The following is a 22,223-nucleotide window of genomic DNA, read 5'->3' on the forward strand; positions in this document are numbered from 1 at the left end:
GTGAATTCATTTATCGAAGGAAAATCTTTAATAAGCCAACCTAACTGAGAAATGTGTGGAATTTCAAAATGATATTAACCAAAAACCTAGTGAAGTAACTGAAAAGTTTTCTTGCTAACAATACCAAATAGCGGATGTAATGATTAACATGTTTTATGATGAAGATGTAACTTTTGGGCTCAATTTGTACGGTAGATGACTTGATGCACAAATAATTAAGCAACGTAAGTTCTTTTTAGTGACCAATTTGTATATAATATCGTTCTGAGAGTCCTTTTCACCAAGTAATTGTGATATTTGTGAGTGTAAAATCTATAAATTGAAAGTATAAATATTCATGCATGTACCTGACATTCACCATGTATTTGAATTACCTTTTTTTTTGAATAGTCAACATTAATTAAGTATCAATGATGAATAATACAATGATAGTATATGAAACTCATATATTGTTAGTGAGTGCATATATCAAAAAGATATATATACATGTTTCCTCACTTTCACATGACACTCTTAACATGAAAATTTCACATGAAGTAATTTGATAGAGAAGGCTAAAAGTCTAGACAGCAATAAAATTTGAACACCATTCTCCTTAAACCACTTATTTTATGTAGTAAGATTATCATATTTCTTAATACACTCCTAAAAAAGCTATAAAAGAGTGGTGTTCTCTAAGAATAAGTCAAGATAATACATCTTCTCTTCACCCAAGATAAAGTAAAAAAAAGCCAAGCTAGATAGCATTATTCCACTATTTTACACAAACTTATTATAAGATTAATTTCTTCCTGCACAGAATACTTGTGTTCTTCATTTTATATCAGCATTTTTCATGCTCCATGCTTGAAGGTTCTGCACATTGATTGGCTCAGTGCCATTGTTGAACACAAATAAGTGAGCTTCATTCCCTACAGCTAGTGCTGGATATACCCTAGACAAGATGTTTGTTTTCCCTCCAGCTCCAAAACTTTCAACTACAGAGTGATCAATCTGCATTTATATCCATTTGAAATCAGAACATTAAACAATTTTTTTTTTGTACTATCAACGATATCCCTCTTCACTCTATAGGTAAGGAGCTAATCCATTTCAGGGTGTGTGATTGTCCCTCCCAACAAGTATCACTCACAGAAATTGAATCTTTGACATTTTGGTCATCTTGAAAATCTCGCGGAGACTTATATCACTAGACTAATACATTATTGGTTAAACATCAAAAACTTAGTATAGTCACTTTTGGATCTTACAAATGAAATGTTAAATGTATAAACTGGATATATTGTAGCACATACCAAACTCCTTAGTGGAATTTTCCCAGTGGATAAATCCACATCTAGAAAGCCAGCAAATGATGGTTTGTATAAGTTGTTCTTAATAGAGGAACTGTTCAGAAAAGGAAAATAACCGAGTTAATTAGTTAAAGGGGAAGTGATAGAGAAATACAAAGTATAAATTTTGGTAAAATTCTTAATCTTATATATACATCTTAAACAACTCATACCCCTTTTGAGTGTGTAAATACACTTGTGTGCTTTATATATGTAAAATTTCTTAAAATTTTCACTCCATTTGAACCAATAACGATGTTATTTATGTTTCAACTTTGTATATTAAACTTGTGAAACATTCTTTTTGAGAACCCTCTTTTTCTTCTTTCTAAAAAGATGTGCTACAAGTTTGATGTACAAAGATAGAGAAACAAACACATTTCTGCTAAATTCAGTAGATGTTGTCACGGATTTTGTTATCCTGGACCAATGATAATGAAGTGAAAATAATAATAATAATAATGAATTTTCATACTTTTTAATTAACATGTCATATTTTCATTGGTATAAAGTAACCTATAAAATAAGATCTAGGACACTATGTGTCTATATAAACCTGGTTGCATCAGAGCACATGAGAACCACATGCTTATTTGGAGCTTTGAAAATTCTGAAGAAGACAGGAGTGAACTCTTCTATATCTTGTGAAGCCAGAGTTAAAAGCCCAAAGGGTCCAACCCCACCTTGAATCTTTGAACCCTTTTGGGCACACAGATCCTGTGCATTCACCCAGCTTGGATCAAATGTCTCTACCTTGTCCAAGCTTGAAAATGAGAAGGTAGCTTCCACATCAACCTGCACTTATATTATATCATATCATACTTTTATCAATTTTTTTGTACTACCAAATGTATCACTTACTTTTTGGGTAATGAACTAATCATTTTCGAATCCATAACTGTCACTCCTAATAAATGTCGCTCACAAGAATAACATATAACATATAACATTATATATATTGGTATATAATTAAGAAGTTGACCTGAGCAGCAGTAACTCCTTTTACTTCTACATAATCTCCCTTATTAAGCTTTTGATTCTTCATCTTAACTTCTTTTCCTCTAAGACTATTTAATTCTTCAACAGGCCATTGTATCAATTGTCTCCTAGATGGATCAAGCCAAATGGTCCTTGGAATTGCCTGAAGATTTTATCTCACATACATGTTAAAATAAATATACAATATATCATACAAAAGTTATCTGTATGACAATCCCACAATTTCATTATTTAGGAGACAAGTGAAATAGGAATAACTTCTCATACTTGTTATTTTTTCTTTCTCATTCAATTTCAAGTAATAAGCCCTAAGGTTGAGTTAAAATGGATCATTACACTCGATCTATGAATCTATTCTAATTATCAACGAATTTTTAGAATTTTAAGAGGAATGTGAATTGTAATTACTTTTAATTCTTGAGGTATAATAAAGAAGCTCGATTAAAAAGAATAGGTGAAAAAGTTTTATATTATATATGGTAATTTTCCCGATATTCGAATTATGCTAGGTTTTAAAATTCTATCCAATTTTGTCAATAAAGATATTATCCAAACCATAAATATGATCATATTTTTTTAGTATGTGAAAAACTAATCATTTTCGGGATGTATTGTTGTCCATTCCAACAAGTGTCGCCCACCATAAACGAACATATTACATTGATAATAACTAAAGTTTAAATTAGAGGCATAGTTAACATACCTGAATTCCTGCCCATCCTTTATTAACATCATCTTCCTTAGAATCAGACTCATTTGCCCAACCCCACAAAATCCTCCTATTCTTGCTAGGGTCAAAGAATGATTTGGAAGCATAAAAGTTACCATAATCATATCTAAGTCCAGCCCAACCATCTTCTGAAGTATTATCAGGCACATACTTATCTTTCTTAGGAAAATAAGTCCCTAATGTATAGTACTCAAATCGAGTCATATCAAGGCTATTCTTTAAGACATGTTTAACATTGTTCCCATGCACACCCATTTCCAACCCTTCTTTACTTTTCAAAGCAACAGGGAAAAAATCAGGACACTCCCACATACCTGTAGTTGATTTTGAATGGATTGGATGTTTTGCCCTAGCCCATTTTATAAAGTCCTTGCTCTTATATAAGTAGGCAATTCCTGTATCTTTCCTTTTACTACCAATCAACATCCTCCAATGTCCATCTTTGCTCCGCCACGCTGTTGTTGGGTCACGGAAAGCGCTACCATTCACTCCTCGATCAGCAATGACAATCGGGTTTAAGGCATTGGGTTTTATCCATTTTTTTAAAAGTGGGTCGGATAAATCTTCAGGTATGGCATAACATTGTACCTAAAGGTATGGAAGGAAAAATTAAATATGTAGCAAATATTTTCATATGCATAGCCTCCTCTACTTGAGGAACTTATAAAATGTTTATTAAGACACAAAACAACTAAAGAAAATGAGCATGAAAATATATATTATGAAAATAACTTATTCTATAACTTTTTTATTGCTTATTTTAATAAGATTTTCAAAATATATGAAAGTAAGCTCACTAGAAAATATTGAGAAGCAGATGATTAAGTTAATAAATTATGGGTGACATGGAATGTTAAATGTGCAAGGGTCATTATTTTTAGTCAAATTAAAGTGTTATAGTTTAAATAAGATTTATAGTTGTAGATGTAATTATTGTGAAAATTATTATCTAGATATAAAAAGTTTTATTTCAATTTTTATGATGGACGAAATTAGAAATAAGAAATTTCTATTGACACCGCTCTACAAGAAAGAATATGTATTTGTTATAAATAAGAGGTTATGGTCCACAATTGTAGACGTACAAATAACAACAAATCCAACTCATTTTTTCTTCATCCCATTAGAGAAGAAACTAAGATTGATGGTGCTATATAATTAGAAGACCAAATAACCTATATGTCTCATCATGTATATGCATTTGGATACAAGGATAAATAACATATAAAATTCTATCACCATATTATCTATGAATATATTAAGGCATACTTTTGCTATATATATCTCTATTTTTCTCGATGACCTATATAAAAGATCTTGGTTATATAATGATAATGTTCTATATCATCTTTATGTATTCATCATCTTTAAGTAGAATCTCCCACCAATAAACTCTTTAGTTTTTCTTATATAAACAACCATCATATAAAAAAAACAACAATGAATGGAAAAGTTTGTGAAAATGTAAATTTAGAAGAAATGAGTGAAAATGTATATCCATGTACCTCAGTGTTTTTATCATCAGTAACCCCAGTATAGAGAATCACTGGCCCTTTACCGGGGACTACGGTGGCTGACCCGGACCAACACCCGAACTTGTCAAAAGGTTTGGACGGATAAAGGGCATGTTCGAGTGCTTTCCAATTTACAAGGTCTTTCGATACCGAGTGTGCCCACACAATGTTACCCCATACTGACCCATTTGGGTTGTATTGATAAAATAGATGGTAATATCCATTATAATACATGGGACCTGTTTTTTTTGCCATTTACAAACATAAGATGTTATCATGCAAATATTTATATGAATAGTCATTGAAAAATGAAATGAAAAGCATGAAAGTTTTGTTCTACTCACCATTTGGATCTGCATGTGATTGATGTGTCCATTACATCATATTTGAGCATCATGGAAGGAATAGAAGCAAAGAAAGTTAGCATAATATAGGATTCATTGTGAATAAAATTATATGGGAAATGTGTAATGAGATATAAGTTTAAGAAGTGTATATACATTATCCATCAATTATATGCATGATTTTGTTTAAAAGTTTAGAATATCTAACACCTGAATAATGAAAAATGTGCTAATAATATAAAAACATTTTAGGTTGTCTTTACACCAGCCTTCTTGTCAAGAAATATATGTTGAAATGATGTCCTTTTAAAAAAATGTTGAAAATTTAAAATAAAATGTTTCCAAATATAGGAGTTACATGTTTGATGATGATAAAAGAAAAGTCTTAGATCGCATTGGAATCATGCATATATCAAGAAGATATTACTACTCTTATATTATATTCATCTACACCATTACTTATACAAGTATGCAACATGGGCAAATATGCATGGGTGCTGACCCTATCAGGAAGATATACTACATTATTATTTCATTTGTTAACATATAAAAATGTAAAAGATTGAAGAAGGTTATATGCACACTAGCCATGTTTTAATAGTAATAGTGTAAGATAATTGGAAAATAATTCTAACTAATACCGGAGAGACAAATTATTACTTTTGCATTCACCTTTAAAGTTAAAAGTATTATCTCATTATATCTTAGGAATAAAAGTGTCATATTATATTAATTTTTCTATTATTTTAAATTTATTTATTTTTTTAATACTAGAGAGAATCATAATTCAAGATAACTAGAGTGACCTTTTCCCATCCCTTTATAAGGTCATTTTAATAAAGGTAACCAAACCTAAAGTTTAGATTCTCAAGAACCTAGATGTCAAAACATCAATATCATGGTATTCAATGTCACTATCTACAATGTTCATAGTTCCTACAAAATCAGCAAGTGTCTATTACATGAGACACTAAAGTGATCACCTACCCCACATACTCAAATATATATAGCACTAATACAAGGTAGTTTATGTCCAATAGAAGAGTACCCCATTCATCATTTTGTAGTGATATATAAATGAAGATTAGTTGTTCCATTTTTTATATCTCATTATGTCTCAGATTAATAAAAGATTGAGATATACTTAAAAATAAAAAACATAAAATAACATCTTTATGTTATTTGATGAGATATAATCAACTTACAATATGGGAGCATAAAGTTTTGAGGACAAAGAACTTGTGGGGATAAGCTAAAAAAATCTTTACAACTAAAAATGTAGCAACTACTCTTTATTTTCATGTCTATGAAACTCATTTATGATTAAGACATTACTTAAAGGAAAAAGAGACAACTTTTTGCTTTTGTTTTTTTTCAAGTTCAAAATCACATAATTGATCTCTACTACCATCTCTTTATTAATCACCACATTCAGGTCAAATATTAGTCATGGGCACAAAAAATGGAAGGGAAAAAGGAAAGTAATTCAAATTTAATAGTATATTTTCACCAAATTTTGGGTTGGTCAATCTTTATGGAATGATGACATCGTTTTCATGAGAGTTCCACATTTACATTTTTCACATTTTACTACTAAATGCACGCATTAGGTGTGTTAAAACATATTTTTGTATTCGTCTAAAGATTTTCTTAACATCAATTTTAAAGGCTGATTATAAAAATCTAAAAAATAAAACTTTTGAAAATTAAATATGCTATTTTTCAATGTATTGAATACTTAACTTCTAATAACTTTAATAATTTTATATTTTTAAAATTTATCCTTATCCCTAAAAGCTGATGTTAAGAAAACTATTTACTAAAACCAGAAGTTAAAACGAACCTTTCAAGTTAAGTTAATTTATGTTTGGATTTTTTTGATAGATGAAAATTTTATTGTTGAAGTACATGAATATTTTTCAAACAATATCAACTAATTTTATTATTGAGAACTGAAATGTTGAAAACAATGATGTATGTTTTAAAATGATCTTCATGCAAACTACAACATTAATTGAAAAGATAATAATCACATTAACAAGAAACTCTACTAAGAAATAGAAGTATATAAAATGTATAAAAACATAAATCAAGAACTTTACAAACCATTGATCCAATTTCTAGGAGGTTGAAAATGGTATGAAGTTCTATGTAGATCACTCACTGAAATAGCTGAAACTGATTGAAGATGTGGGTATATTTTATGAAACCCTTCAACTCCATTGTTTATTAGTATCACACTAAGGGAGAAGAAAACCACTACAAAGATGGTTAAAAACTTTGTAACACCCATTAGAATAATAAACCAATAAACAACGTTAATGAAAACAAACAGGATTTGCGTGAGCTTGTCTCAAAGGGAAAGAAAAATATGGTAATAGAAACTATGATGAAAATAAGGTAGACATTAGCATTATTTATAGTGAGAATCAAGGGAGAGAAATGAGTGATTCACAACATTTTTATATTTTTCTAAAGAATAAGATTTTGGGTAACTCCAAAAAAGTGGGTCAATAGTTTTTCTTCATTGTTTTTAGAGTAATGGTATATCTTTCTATTAAATTTTTCTATAAATTCTTATATCCATAAGAAAGTGACATATGTCACTTGTAAATCAATCATTAATAAATAACATATCACTTTATAATATATGTCATTTTCTTATAGATAAAAGAATTAGTAGATTTCATGTTTTTATGTTTCTCATGGTAAATGGGAGAGTATGTGTTAGGCAAGTTGAGTCATAATACTTTTAGTATACAACTTTACATAACAATTAATGATAATTAGTTGTTAGAAGCTTAAAAAACTAATTTTTTTTACGAGTAATAAGAAGCTAAGCTTTCGCAAGGGTTTTATACCCATTCTAAATAAGACATTAGAAATTTATCACTTTTCCATTTAATTCATAACCATGATTTAACCTTCATTGTCTCATCTAACTTCTGAATAGTCGCCTTAGAAGAATGAAAAAAAAATGAAATCACTCTGTTAATACCAAAAATAATTTAACCTAGTTATTAAGATAATTCAGTCTTATATAAAAAACATTAATTTAGTCTTATCTAAAATTTGATTTTTTTAATTCTAAATAATTGCATAGAATGATTTCTCTTAATGTCCATAGTGTTACTTTTTAGAGTATTAATACAAACTAATATTTTGGCATCCATCGCATTACATGTCAATTCGCATTGATAAAAAGTTATAAGACTTGGCAACTTCAAAAGAATAGTTGGATTCAATGTGTATATGAAAGTTAATATTATGCACTATGACAATGAGCCCACTACAGTATTACACTTTGATGTTGCTAGAATATACTTATGTGAGAAAATAAAGAACCAAACACTTTGTGTCTAGGGAGTCATAAGGTGATTTGATAGTGAAGATGGTAGTCGTAAAAAATAGAGTGCAGGAGGTTGTGAGTTCGAGTCCTACCATCAACAAAAAAGGGAGTTATAAGGTGGTTAGAAAATAGGGTGTAGGAGGTTATAAAAAAAAAACACTTTGTGTCCAAATTGCAACCATAACTTGCCACATTTCACTTGCAAAAAAAACCCACATTGGATTTATCACCTTTTTAAGTTTATCGATAATATAGTTTGAAGTAAGAGTTTAGTTTTTTTATAGTTAAAATTTTAGGTGAATTGGGTGGGTTCTAGAGCCTCATGTAGAGGTTAGGTAATCTTAATTGTTTTATTTTATAAGCTCTTATAATTAATTTAATTTATTTTTTCTATTTTTCATATATTTAGATAGTTAAGGTTATGCACATAGCTTAATAAATTGTTACATGTTATAAATTTTGATACATTTTAGTAAATAAGCTCTTTTAATCAACTTTAAAACTATGTTAAAGAGAAAATAAATCAAAGATGGAATAGATGAGTTATAAATATAAATGTGTATTATGAGTTTAGAATATTAAAATATTTGGAAAAAAAATTGTAAAAATTAAAATATCAATATGATAGGGTAGGGTAGAAGTAAAGTAATATGAAGTTAAAATAATTTTTCACATCAGTTCTCAATTAAACATGACTGCATATATATAACTTAAAAAACATCATGATAATTAGATGTTGTTAAGCCTATTTGTTATAATAATGGATGATTAAACTCTTTACTGCCCATATTACTAATTAAATCATTTAACTTTAGTAGAGTTTGGTTGTGTGGATTGAATGGTTATTTTGGAAATAGTACTCCTATTCAAGTTGAGCTGCTAGTCATTAAATATGGTCTTGAGTTGACTTAGAAGTTGGGTTATCGGTATTTTATTGTGGAAAGTGATTGTCTTGAAACTATTCAGATTATTATTAAAAATGTTCAGATTCACTTAGATACTATTGCTACTGTGCTGCATAATATTATTGGTTTACTCGAGAGAGATTGGGATGTTAATTTTCAACACATCTAATGAAAAGGAAATATATTGGTCGATTATATGTCGAAACTCTATATGGGATCCCTTGTGGGCCTAAATATTTGGGATTCTCCTCCTTTAGGAGCTCTACCCATTCTCCAAATGGACATGACTCTCCCGCTGTAGTTTTTGCTTTTGTCTTTTGTTTTTCTGACGTATAAAAAAAGACTTTGTAAATGCAACGATACTTGTTGGGAGGGACAATTATACACTTCAAAATGGATTAATTATTTACCCAAAACATGAGAGATACCCTTAAAAATACAAAAAGAAAACTTTTACTGCAATACTAAGATGTAGACATATTTGGTCAAGTATTCAGGTTTTTTCACATATGATATGTAAATTCCATTATAAATTCTCATTTTTATACATGGTCTTCCCTGGATGGAAATCACTTATCCCAAACCAATTAGAATGCTTTATTTTATTACTTTTTGGTAGCTTGAGATAGGGAATAAGAAACCATTGAAGACATGTGATTCCCATCCGTTCTTCCTTAACCACGAACAGGGACACCCTTATCCCCAACTGAAACTTCTTACTTTATATAAATTAAAATAAACTTATGCTTCATAACACGTATCATAAAATCATAAAAGTGAGCACTTGCTTTCATAAAGGGTACTTCATGATATAGTTTGCTAAACATGTTAGAATGCATAAGATATAGTATACAAATTCTGTTTTATACTTTGTGCATTTTATATCCAAAAGTTGCTATAGAGAATTTGAAAAGTTCATTTGTTATATAAGCTCCCTTATTACTTTTTTTCTTTATCAGCAAAATGTGATTCTTAGTAATCTTATTCTTTCTCATTCTGAGTTTTGGGTTCAGTGTTTTTTTCGTATTATTAACAGTATCTTCTCACCCTATGGTAAGGAATTAATCCATTTTGGAGTATGTGGTTGTCTGTCCCAATAAGTATCGCTTTCAGGTCAGATAAGGCTTGTCCCTCGACCCTAAATATTGGTAGTGTCATTTTTTTGAACCTAGACTTGATCCTTGACCCGAAACTAACCCGACCTCAAATATATACTAAGACAACCTTTGAACCCGAATTCAGCCATTTACCCGATTAAATCTAATGCATATATCTTTTAGATAAAATCTTTTCAATATTTTAGTTAATAATAAGTAATTTTGATATATGTATATATTATTAATCGATGTTACGTTTTTTAGTTCAAAAATATAACTTTCAGTAAGTATCAAAATTGAATTAGGTAGTGGCAACTGCAAACAGATAAATCGTGTGGACAAAATTTGGATGGGTACGTGATGTTTTTTAATAATGTTCATAAGAAGTAAGTATATTCAAGATTTTTAAGGTGACCATGTTTCAAAATTTTCAAAACAGCAAGTAGATGCTTATCGGAAAACTTATTTACAACATTACTCTAAAATAAGCTTTCAAATATTATTTATAGAAAATTAAATTATTTTGAAGCAATTTTATACCAATCTAAATTAACCTATGGAACCTTAAACCAATGTTTTTTTGAGGTTGTCCAAAATTGATAATTTTTTACGTTATCCCTTTTGATTTCCTCTCAAAGAGTTAAGATTTCATTTCAAAATCATGTCTAAGAAAATGAAACAAACGATATGATACTTACTACCTAACAATAAAGTATGATCATCTAACAAATACGAAATAAATAGTGTTATCTAAAAATAAAAGACAAAGCTCAGCAAACAAGAGAGAATCTATCCAAATGTAGATCATTTAATGAGAGGAGATCATGAACCTTTGAATACTATGAATACACCCAAGTTCACTTCAAAGGAGTGTTCTCCAAAAATAATACATTATCTAACATATATTTGATCCCAAGATGGGATATACATGAAGCAATTTTGTCTATGTTTTACATTAAATCTCATCACCTAATGATGCGTGCTTAGAGCTTTTAATACAACAATATAACGTTACAATAAAAATTTGATTCCAAATCCTAACCAAGCAAGTTCCTATAACCATTAGTTCAATTGGCTGAAAGGAGAACGTGGAATAAGGGAACTTTTCAACTCCTTTTCATTCGAAGATTCATATGAATTATTTTCCCGGAATTCGTCAAGAAGCTGCTCCATTGGCAAGGATCTAAGAGAATCAATGGTACCTTTACTTGGAACATCAGGTTCAGACTTTAATGGTGTAGTACCACTAGGTTCATAGTCCTACAAGACATAGAAGGAAGCCATAAGTTCCGTAAGTTTCATCATGAAAATGCAAACTAATGTTAACAACGGCAATATATTAAGATTTGAATATAATCTTCACATAACTAAAGAGAATACTGAGTCAACATACCTTATAGAATTGCTGAAAAGTTTCGCATGACTTGTGTTCAATGGAAGCAGTTTGGGTAGCATGATCCTCTCGGAACGCGTCGATTGTAGTTGCATGAGTTTTCACCACATCAACCATGCCAGTAATGCACTCCTGCTCTTGTGCAGACATAACTGCAAAAAATAAGACAACAAAAAGGATTACTTGATCTACAAACAAGGTAGTCATGCACTCTTGGTTAAGGAAAGGTCTCGAATTCAAGCTTTTTGCAATGCAGATATGTTAAAAAAACTCGACAGGAAGAGCTTTGTTGCCTTTTTGTGGTTCCGTTCATCTGGTATCAAAATTAGTGGAAATTGTTTATACCAGAATTTGAACATGTGACCTTATGGTCACTAAGCAACAACCTTATCGTTGTACCAAGCCGGGGAGATTTACGATCTTAGTGATGCACAGTCCAGTAGATGTTTCTTAAAACCATTTTAGTGATGTAAGTGCTAAATATTGCTGCATAATTCTTAAATCAAGTGAACAAAACACTCACCATCAAACTGCTCTATAACATCGCCACTGTTCTTCACTACAGCTTCCTCGGCTGCGACTCGTGCAGAATTGATCTCATTGTCATGTTGCATATTGTTATCACAAGCATTCCTGTATTGATATCACATCACATGAAACCTATTAATGATATGACTACTAGGATAGTAGTTACGAAAACACAACACTGCCAAGAATAACATAAGCATAAACCTTGGATTAAATCAATACCATATCAGTACAACAATACAATTAACCTCATCTTCTCAAATATGTCTGGAATCGCTACAATAAGTTGATCACAAACCTGACAAGTGACACTGCTGCTGAAATATGTCTGGCCCCCATCTCATTTACAGCCTCATGTGTCCTCTTTGTATGCAACGAAACTGACTCGGCCGTATTAACACTAAAAGATTGAAAAAAGATGGTTAGATAGTAAGTGTGAAAAGATGTATATCAAGGAACTTTGAGGAAACACCACTTACCTCTGCTGCAGGAGTTCTTCCATACGACAATGCTTGGCTGCAGAATAATCAGCAGTGTCTTTGGCATCTTTTTCAGCTTGCATGCAAAAGGTCTGCCATTTTCTTTTTGCATGGGTCACTATATCTCCAACTGATGCCACATGTCCATCCAAGAATGACTTGTTCGTAATGCCACTTTCTCTAAGATCAACAAGCTTTGCATCAACCTGCAAATTAAGTCACCAATCCAGGACAACAATGAAGTAGTCAGGAACCAAAACAAATACAATGCTAAAAAATAGTTGGGCTCAAAAATACTAAAAACACTAAAGACAGACCAGATCCATTTGACGACGAATGTGGTCAGTAACTAAACCAGTCATATCCACAATAAGTTTCTCTGCATCAGATCTTGACTGCTCCTGTACAGAACAGAATATGCTGGACACATCAGATGCACTAAAACCATCTTTCTAACAGATATTTTAATATTACATACCTCATAAGCTTGCTTAAACTCTGTAATGCCTTTCATTTGCATATGATCAGCCGATGATGTGAAGTCTTCAAGCTTTTTCGATTCTTCAAAAAGCCTATCTACAAATTCCTGAGACCGCTCAGATATATCCTTTATTTGTTCAACACTGAGATTCAATCTCTTTCATTTACAATACACAGAAAACAAAAACACAACAAAAAGTGGACAAAAGTCAGTACAAAGAAAATTGAAGTAAAGAAGTGTAGGAAAAGATACAGAACAAAGCTAGGACTGAATTGTTTATAATAAGATAGACGGAAGAAATACATGTCGTAGTTCCCTTGCAAAAAGAGCTAATTCACCCTGTTGGGTTGAAAGAGAATTTTGAAGATCATCAAATATTGCACCAGATTCGGTACTTTCAGATGCAAGAAACTGATCCATCAGCACAAAATTATTTCCCGTTAGCGTTGAATAAGAAAAAAAGTGTGCAGAACAAATCATAGTAAAATATGAAAAAATGAAATCGGAACAGTTGAAGCATACTTCTTCGATAGAATGGCCACTGGAGGATATAATAGATGATAATTCATTCAAAGTAGCATCAGAGCCCGCCTTATGCAAACGCACGACATTTTGCATTGCCTCGTTATGAGATATATACAACTCCCTGAGAGCTGTCACTTTCTTTTTCAAATCAATAACCGTCTACAGAGAACAAGAGAAGTGAGTGAATAGTAAGGTAAAAGGTAAGAAGAAATGTAAAATCATGCATCAAAAGCAATAAACTAAGAAAACGAATAAAAAAGTCAATAGAAAAAATTGATGAACATACCTTATCATTTATCCCCAAAAACGAATGACAAAGCTTCTCCACACATTGTAAGTGTTCATTCTGTTCAGCCAATGAAAGTGCCACAGTGTTGCGGAGAGAACCAACCTGTTGGGCAAGCTCCACTTCAAAATTGTTCACCACAGTTCGGTTATCTGAATTCAATTTGTCTTCTCTACCTATACATATCATATATCATTATCACACCAGAGATAAAAATGAGTTAAAAAATACATCCTATATTCTTAGTCAATTAAAGCTTAAAAAATAGATTCTCTTACCAATTTTCAGAAACAGTGAACCATTATCTTCATGAGCTTTCTCCAAATCAGCTCGTAAAACACATGCTTGATGAGCCAGAGCATTTTCTGTGACAAGTGATTAATTAACATTATCGCAAAGGAACCTTAAATTAGAGTTATATTTGGTAGAAACACAACCATGCATACCTGCTTTTCTCTGCTCAGAAATGATGAAATCTTTCTCTTTCAATGTGTACTGACATTTTTTTACTTCTTCCTCTGAGTTGGCAAGCAATCTGCTGGTCTTGTTCAAGTTTTTCTGTTTCATTTTTTCCTGATAAGTACGCAAGTAGAAATGTTTAACAGTAACGGACAAGAAATATATAACACCTCAGTGATATTAAGTTTGTTGCTCAAATCAGAGCATTGTTGGACTTGGTAAATGTATTTGCTCTGCAAATCCTCTTGTTGCTGATCGAAACATAGAAAAAGCAAGTCAATATATCAGGAACAACTAGTAGATGCAAAATATGTATTTTCTATAGATAATGCTTTCTAAAGAAAATAAACCTTCTGTTGAGCTTCAATTGTGACCCCCATCTGCTCAATCTGGTCTGCCATAGCCTAAACAGAAGAAAAACATGCATAAATTGAAGAGCATTAAAAGAGTTACTTTAACATGCAAAAAGAAAGTTAACAAATAAAAAGACAGAAATTTAACCTTTCTCTCACTCTCCTCTTGATAGTATCTTTCCTTAGGAATATAGACTCCATTTTTCTCACGTGTAGCATAAACCTCTGGTCAAAGTTACAAATTTTAAAAAAAAAATATTTTGGGAAGAAAAACAAGAAATCTGAAGAGCATAAAGAATTCTACTCACCAGCCTTAAGGCGTTCGATTTCACCATAAAGATCCTTGATAAGAGTTGACTTCATCATTTTTTGGTTAACCTAACAAAATAGGAAAATAAAAAAGAGGTGAAAAATGTTTAAGGCATAGCAACTCTAATATCAAATCAAAACAAACAAATGTCCTCAGAAAAATGTGCTACACGAGAGCTAAGTTGTTTGTAACAGCTTCATTCTAAAAGAAAAATGACTCTTCACTCAACTTGATACAGCCCATTTTAACAAAAGTAAACTGAAAGAACCAATGGTCATAACATTTTCACATTAGTCCATCCCAATAATGGATCAATGAAATAACAAATCAGTTCCTTTGTTTAATATTTTGAGCATAAGCAATTTTGGCATACACTTAGCTATGTATCACAAAAGTACAATAGAAATGCAATAAAAAACAACACTCAAAGGACTCTTATAATGATACATATTGACATTGAATATTTAAAATATCTTTTACTAGTACTAAAGATGCATGGTTTTATACAAATTCAACTCTCAAATCACACACAATAAGTAACAAACCTCAGGCTTATTTCTAATGTTCTTTGCCCTGTGTGCATAATCCAGTGTGCTCAATGTTTCCTCTAAGCAATGAACCGCAGGAGACACTGTAGCGATGATGCATGTCTTGGTTCTTCCCCCAAGTGAATCACGCAATAAACGTGTCAATTTACTATCCCTAAATAATAACTTTCCATGTAAGCATACAATACATGAGCATAGTCTCCAAGAGAAACTTAGAGAGAATAATAAAGTATTGTGTATCTACTAGAAGGATGCAAAAAAACCTGTAAGGAACATGACCAAGGTGCTCCACAAGTGCACTGATAACCCGCCCTAAAGTAAGTAAACTTTTATTGATTTCTCCAGCTTCTCTTGCACGGTTCTAACATACAAAGTTTAACATTATTATTTATTTAGAAATTCTCAGAGCATATATATAGTACACTAAACAAACGATATGATCAAAATGTATTACCTCCCTAGCCCCAGAACGAGATATATTTTCTGAGCCAGCTAGATCAACCAAATTCAATTTACCACATTTTATTAGTTCTTCGCCTTCAGGGTTTGCTTCCTTGATGTGGATTGTAATGGAAAACAAAGAATGTGATCGACTGAAAAAATCAAAAAATGAATCTTAATAAAAGTTCAAAATTAAATAGTCAATCACAATTCAAGAAATAGAAACAATAATTGCCTTGACTGCTTGTTTAACAAAGTTTCAGCAGTACGTCGTTTGGAAGACCCCCTCTCCAAAAGAGTAAAAATCTCACTAGCACTTGAAACAATTTCCTCCTCCAAACCTCTTACAAGAACTCCACCTTTACCATCCTCCATAAGAGGTAGCTGCTTTTTCTGCTTCTCCTCCAAAGAAACTTTAGAAAGTTCCTCTGGGGCAAGCAAATCAGTGATTTCTTCATTGTATAATTCTAAAAACGTGACTTTTACACTATATTCGTCATTCTGGCTCTCAAGCATATCAAAAATCTGCTTAACAGCCCTTGGAATGACTCCAGCTTCTTGAGGCAATTCTCTGTTAGGGCCACTCTGTAGTTAAATAAGCAAATGAAGTCATCTATATGATTACTTAATGGTGTGCGAATGTGCATCTTGCACATAGTGAATCATCATGATATCAAGTATATACATATGCATAACACAAAATCATACCTTTGACCTTTTGCATTCACCTTCCATAGTGTAAGTTTTTCCCGTACCAGTTTGACCATACGCAAATATGGTACAATTGAATCCCTCTAGAACTTCATTTACAATAGGAGTAACAGCTTGTTCATAAAGATCCTTTTGCTGTGCAGAAGGACCAAAAACCTACAGAATATACAACAATCAATTTATTTCAGTTGTTGGTTCAGTGAAAGACTAATATCTCAGCTAATATTAGGACCCTAAGATAAGAGCTTCCACAATGGTCTCAAATACCGAGTTTATGGTCTAATAAGAACATTCTTATTGTGAGTTCACAACTAGGAAAAGTTGAAAAATGTTCTTATTTCGGGACCACAATGTCACAATTTCATAGGTGCAAATAATATGATCGAACTAAGAACCAAATGCATAAGAATTGAGATAACCAAGCTCCTTACACTTGCACCAACACACATCCTAAGAGAGAGATAATCCTAATCTTGAAATTAAGCATTCTAGCACTTATTATATCTCAAATAACACGACCGAGACTACAAACAACAACCAAGCCTTTATCCTATAAGGTAAATAACACAACCAAGAATTATCGATAAAAAATACCTTATCAAAAGTGAAAACCCTATCTATATGCTTGCCAGCAATGTTCTGAGAAACTGCAACTTCTCTATTAAATTCATTGCAAGTCACTACTTGTGGTGCATTGCTTCGCAACTCATCTTCACTAAATGGCCTACAACAACAACGAGAAAGTTTTACAACAAGTTCAATGTGCATTTTCTCCGATGAATGCACTGAAAGTGTAAGAGTTTTTTAATATTGTTAGTATATTATCCACCATTCATTTCCAATCATCATTGACTATTAAATAAAAGTAATATAAAATAAATTGTGAACGATGCACCGACTGTGTATAAATATTACACTGTCAGTGTGTAGATATTACACTTATGAAAAATAACAAAAAAATGGAATTAAATTAGAATTTGGAAATGAGATTGAACACAAAACCTGCAACGAAGAAGGACCTGAACGTTAACACCTTTCTCTTGTCGACTAGACATTGTTTGATTCAAACGTTGTTAGATTCGATTCAGAAATTTGTGAGGCTCACTGTGTTTGAGTGTGAATGAGGTTATGAGAAATTTGAATTTTCATAAGACCGCTCTTATTCCACTTCGATGTGTATCTACGGCTCACTTATTCTGAATCGCGATCTAACGGTGTTGATAGCGTCTCGTTTTGTTGTTTAATACTAACATTTAGCCCAACTGGTTAAAGTTGGGCTCCACAAAGAACTGGTTTCGGCCCAATGAGCCCACATTATTTTTTTCTTCTGCTCGAAAATAAAAGAAACAAATTTCATTGAGTAATAATATATATGCATTGTCAGTGTTATAGATGGTCAATACAGTATTCACCGCTCATTTGTATTACTTTTTTAATGAGTTTTTAAATTAAATATGAATGATGAATAATACAGTGACAGTATATAAAACTCATATATTGTTAGTATATGCATTTTTTCTCATTCACATTATGAGTTAGCATTTTTGTTTGGAGAAATTATCATTAGAGAAAAAGATAGATAGACAGATAGTTTATGAGTTTGCTACACTACCACACTGTATTATTTATCTTTAATCATAATTTATTTTAAAAAAAATAATACAAATAAATGATAGATGATGCATTAAATGTGTATCAATTTTATACTTATACTACATAGATATAACGCTCTTATAATTATTGTATAGTCCAGGATTAATGATCTAAAGCATAATTAAATTATTGATTATATATTTAATGAGTTGAAGAGTTGAAGGTAGTTGAATTTATTCAACGGTTTTGAATGTATTTGGAATCTGAGTTTGAACTTTGAAGTCATACAATAATTCCTCTTTATTAGGGCATTCACATCTCTTATCTTTAAGGCATTATTATGTATGTGACTCAAAGTGTTAAATAATTGAGTTCTAGAGTTTTAAATAAAGTCTTCAATTGTATGCATTCACAATTTCAATGGTTTCATTGACCATCATGAGTTTTTGTCAATGATTTAAATATATAACAATAACACATTGGGATTAGATGATTTTAAGAAAATATTAAGACAAGTTAAAATATTTTAAATACTTTATAGACTATTTAAAGGACAAGTAACAAATCTTCCAATAATAAAATTAGAAAAATGTGTTCATTCATCACGAATTAAAAAAAGGAAGGTTAACCATTACTCTCTAAGTTAAGAAAGTAAGATAACAAATTATATAGTAAAAATGATACAATTATTATTTTAAAAGTAATATACTTAATATTTCAATTCAAAAATTTACTTTTGTTCTTAAATTCATTAAGCATCCTATAAGACTTGTCGTGGTCAAATATATTGTCATTAAAGAACATGGTATGTTCGTCTCGTTTGGACTAGTATCTTTGATCCGTACTTGCATTTATTATAAACAACTAATTCTCAACTTTAATTAAGAAATCAAATAGGTTATTTTAACATCAAAATATGACACACATATATGCATTCAAATACTACTACCAATGGACGTTAGCTCAAGTGGTACATGTTTGATTCCTCTTAAGCAAAGTCTCGGGTTTAGTCTTGTCGATGAAAAATGTCCGCTTGAAGAGTTAGCCTCACGTACCTGTGAATGTTCCCAACTCGGATAGGATTACCTTCAGTGATCCTTGTGGGAAACCAAAAAAAATACTAGAGACTGTTTTTTTGAAGTATAAAACGAGTTTTTTTTTTCCTGATACAATTTTTTAAAAATTTCTCATCTTTAACCCTAGCATCTTATTTTAACATTTTCCTTTGTTTTCTCTACCTATAAAATGATTATAGTGTTTTATTTGAGTAATGTTATCATATTAATCCTCTTACCTACGATAAAATGACACATATAACTTGTAAATCAATCATTAATAAATAAAATGTCATATTGTAACACATATCATTTTTGTGTGTATAAGAGAATTAGTAAGATGATATATCATTTTTTTATTATTTTGGGTTGGAATTGCATTTATAAGTTTGATGAAAATAGTAGAACTTCATTGTTGATTGCATATAAATAACTAAACTATTAATTACAAATTGTTGATTGCAACCAACATATATTGTTGGAAACTTCATTGATGGTCCACTATGTTGTTACATCAACATACTAGAATACCTGCGATGAGTTAAATCGACTGTTGAAAATGCATAACGTGCATGTCCCATTCCATCATGCCATTAGTGTGGGCTAATATTATGAAAGTAAATAAAGTGATGCACATGTTCATATATATAAATATTAATTCAATGCATGTTGACGTATAGGGTATTATATCAGAAGCTTTACAAGTTGTTTGGACCAGCATTGTGAAGATGGGTTCTTATCGACTAGTTCAACGTAAAATAGATGAATTGATTCTAATATTAAAATGATATAACAATTTCACTTACTAAAAATAGGTGTGGCGACCGTTTTTCAATTAGACTATAATAATCATATCGGCCGGTTATTATTTAAAATTAATTTTTTAACGAGAACAATTTAATTTTTTTATCAAATCATTGATCTGAATGATTAAACACATAACTATGTACATTTGTTTATACTCCTAAAACATGGTCTACCATCAAATCATAAATTTTGTTTCAATCAATCGTATAAATAAAAATAGTTAGTGTCTTCTTTATTGATTTTTCAATGTTATTAGTATAATATATCTATACTTAACTCTTTACAAGTATGTTATTTAATTAGTGAATCATTATATCACCATATCTTGATGACCAATAAGTTATTATTAATACTACTTTGCACAATGTTATATTCCCTTGCACATTATTGTGAGAAAATAGTTAGCCTTTGATGCTTAGTAACGCACATGCTGGAGGAAAGATGCAGATTTCGTGACTTAAAAAGGATTGAAAAAATTAATAAAATAAAAAAAAAGTGCTTTTTCTAGTATGGTTGGTTGAGATAGGTAGGTATCATAGTACATTAATTGAGAGATGGGAATGGAAGGTTTGTTTTATTTAAATGGTACTCCTATCAAGAAAAGTGGAGTAAATATTATTAATGGGCTCCATTAATGACTCTAATGGGACAAAGATATGTTGTCTCAAAACATGTCTCAAACCAATCATATTATGTCATGTTCTATGATGCACGGATTCGCCAAATACCCCCGCGTGTCGGTGTCCGACACGGATACGCTCAGATTCGCCAAGGATACGTGTCCATAGAGTATCCAAAAATTAAAAAAAATTAAAAATTATATATAGATTCGTTTTCAATAAAATATAGGATATATAGATTCGTTTTCAATAAAATATAGGATATATAGATTCGTTTTCAATAAAATATAGGATATATAAATTCGTTTTCAATAAAATATAGGATATAAAGATTCGTTTTTATGATAAGATAGATTTGTTTTCAATAAACACTCACTTATTTAAAGGTCACATCCTATCAACTTACCATCACACCACATTGACCCTCAAATAGCTGGTACTTTCCGATCCATAACGTCGCTGGTCGGTGCTTAATGTTACTGTCTCTACCGTCATAGGTATGTTGTGAAGAACAAACAAAAAAATGCTTACATTTCTATGTATTTTTTACTTTGAATATTATAATTTTTACTTTGAATATTACATTTATGATCCATTATAATTTTTACATTGAATATTTTGATTTACACTTATAATTTTATCATATTTTATGTATTTTTTATTAATTTATACGCGTATCCCTGAACGTATCGTATCATACATTTTAGAAAAAATGCGTGTCGACGTATCGGATACGTATCGTATCCGATACACGTATCCGTATATGTGCAACATAGGTCATGTCAATTAAAAAATTAAATTTTTATGACTTTATCAATTTTTATTTCATTGTAATTGGTTAGAGACAAATTTTGGGACAACAGATCTCCACTCCAATACAGTTGATACTTTAGGGACAAAGATATATTCTCTCACTCAACTCTAAATATGTCCCCAAGTATATTCCCAAGTAATCAAAATATATTTTCTCAGTTATAAAGATTAAATATTTTTTTCTTTTCTTTGTTTTATTGTGATTGTTACCTTAATGCCTACCACCTAAGAAAGGGTTTACATCGGATGTTTTACTCTTTTGTGTCATTCCATGTGCTATGAGATATGATTGACCAAAAAAATATTTAATAATTATATTTTTAACTTAAATAATTTTTTTCAGCCAATCAGAAGTGTCAGAAAGTAAGTGTTGGAAAATATGAATCATTTTAAGGGGGACAGATTGTTCACACTATGGGTAAGAAGTATTGGAAAGTAAGTCTCACATCGCCTACTTCATCGTCTAAGGAATGATTTAAATACGTGTTGGGTTACTCCTCTCATTGCCAACTGGTTTTGAGATAGACCTTAACATGATATCAGAGTGAGAGC

General features: G+C 30.9%; 2 protein-coding genes across 2 annotated transcripts; both read right to left on the reverse strand.

Moving 5' to 3' along the window:
- Positions 1–747: 747 nt before the first annotated feature.
- Positions 748–7,284, reverse strand: LOC109339841 (beta-fructofuranosidase, insoluble isoenzyme 1-like). The gene is made up of 8 exons (XM_019577363.1): positions 7,025–7,284; positions 4,919–4,927; positions 4,566–4,813; positions 3,034–3,648; positions 2,314–2,472; positions 1,888–2,126; positions 1,296–1,386; positions 748–993 (listed from the first exon to the last, which is right to left on the reverse strand). The coding sequence occupies exons 1-8, from the start codon at positions 7,209–7,211 to the stop codon at positions 814–816; spliced, it is 1,728 nt and encodes a 575-aa protein (XP_019432908.1). The 5' UTR covers positions 7,212–7,284; the 3' UTR covers positions 748–813.
- Positions 7,285–11,127: 3,843 nt separating this feature from the next.
- LOC109339836 (kinesin-like protein KIN-5C) lies at positions 11,128–17,947 on the reverse strand. Its single transcript, XM_019577357.1, has 23 exons — positions 17,786–17,947; positions 17,378–17,507; positions 16,781–16,939; positions 16,308–16,657; positions 16,086–16,224; positions 15,895–15,992; positions 15,629–15,785; positions 15,082–15,151; positions 14,922–14,998; positions 14,771–14,824; positions 14,591–14,671; positions 14,408–14,519; positions 14,240–14,326; positions 13,962–14,137; positions 13,673–13,834; positions 13,454–13,561; positions 13,148–13,306; positions 12,987–13,070; positions 12,670–12,875; positions 12,489–12,590; positions 12,186–12,295; positions 11,663–11,814; positions 11,128–11,529 (listed from the first exon to the last, which is right to left on the reverse strand). The coding sequence occupies exons 1-23, from the start codon at positions 17,836–17,838 to the stop codon at positions 11,332–11,334; spliced, it is 3,024 nt and encodes a 1,007-aa protein (XP_019432902.1). The 5' UTR covers positions 17,839–17,947; the 3' UTR covers positions 11,128–11,331.
- Between the last annotated feature and the right edge of the window lie 4,276 nt (positions 17,948–22,223).

The sequence above is a fragment of the Lupinus angustifolius genome, unplaced genomic scaffold, assembly GCF_001865875.1.
Source record: "Lupinus angustifolius cultivar Tanjil unplaced genomic scaffold, LupAngTanjil_v1.0 Scaffold_114_29, whole genome shotgun sequence".
NCBI classification, from domain to species: domain Eukaryota; kingdom Viridiplantae; phylum Streptophyta; class Magnoliopsida; order Fabales; family Fabaceae; genus Lupinus; species Lupinus angustifolius.

What these genes read in the sequence shown, in the direction of transcription:
- LOC109339841 (XM_019577363.1), bottom strand. Translation starts at nt 7,211, where the DNA reads ATGGGTGTTACAAAGTTTTTAACCATCTTTGTAGTGGTTTTCTTCTCC. An exon ending in ATGTGCTCTGATGCAACCAG is followed by an intron (nt 1,387 to 1,887) that starts GTTTATATAGAC and finishes TTTTCTGAACAG; the next exon opens with TTCCTCTATTAAGAACAACT. An exon ending in AAATTCCACTAAGGAGTTTG is followed by an intron (nt 994 to 1,295) that starts GTATGTGCTACA and finishes ATATAAATGCAG; the next exon opens with ATTGATCACTCTGTAGTTGA.
- LOC109339836 (XM_019577357.1), bottom strand. Translation starts at nt 17,838, where the DNA reads ATGTCTAGTCGACAAGAGAAAGGTGTTAACGTTCAGGTCCTTCTTCGT. An exon ending in AAGAGGAGAGTGAGAGAAAG is followed by an intron (nt 14,825 to 14,921) that starts GTTAAATTTCTG and finishes TCTTCTGTTTAG; the next exon opens with GCTATGGCAGACCAGATTGA. An exon ending in TTTTGGGGATAAATGATAAG is followed by an intron (nt 13,835 to 13,961) that starts GTATGTTCATCA and finishes TGTTCTCTGTAG; the next exon opens with ACGGTTATTGATTTGAAAAA.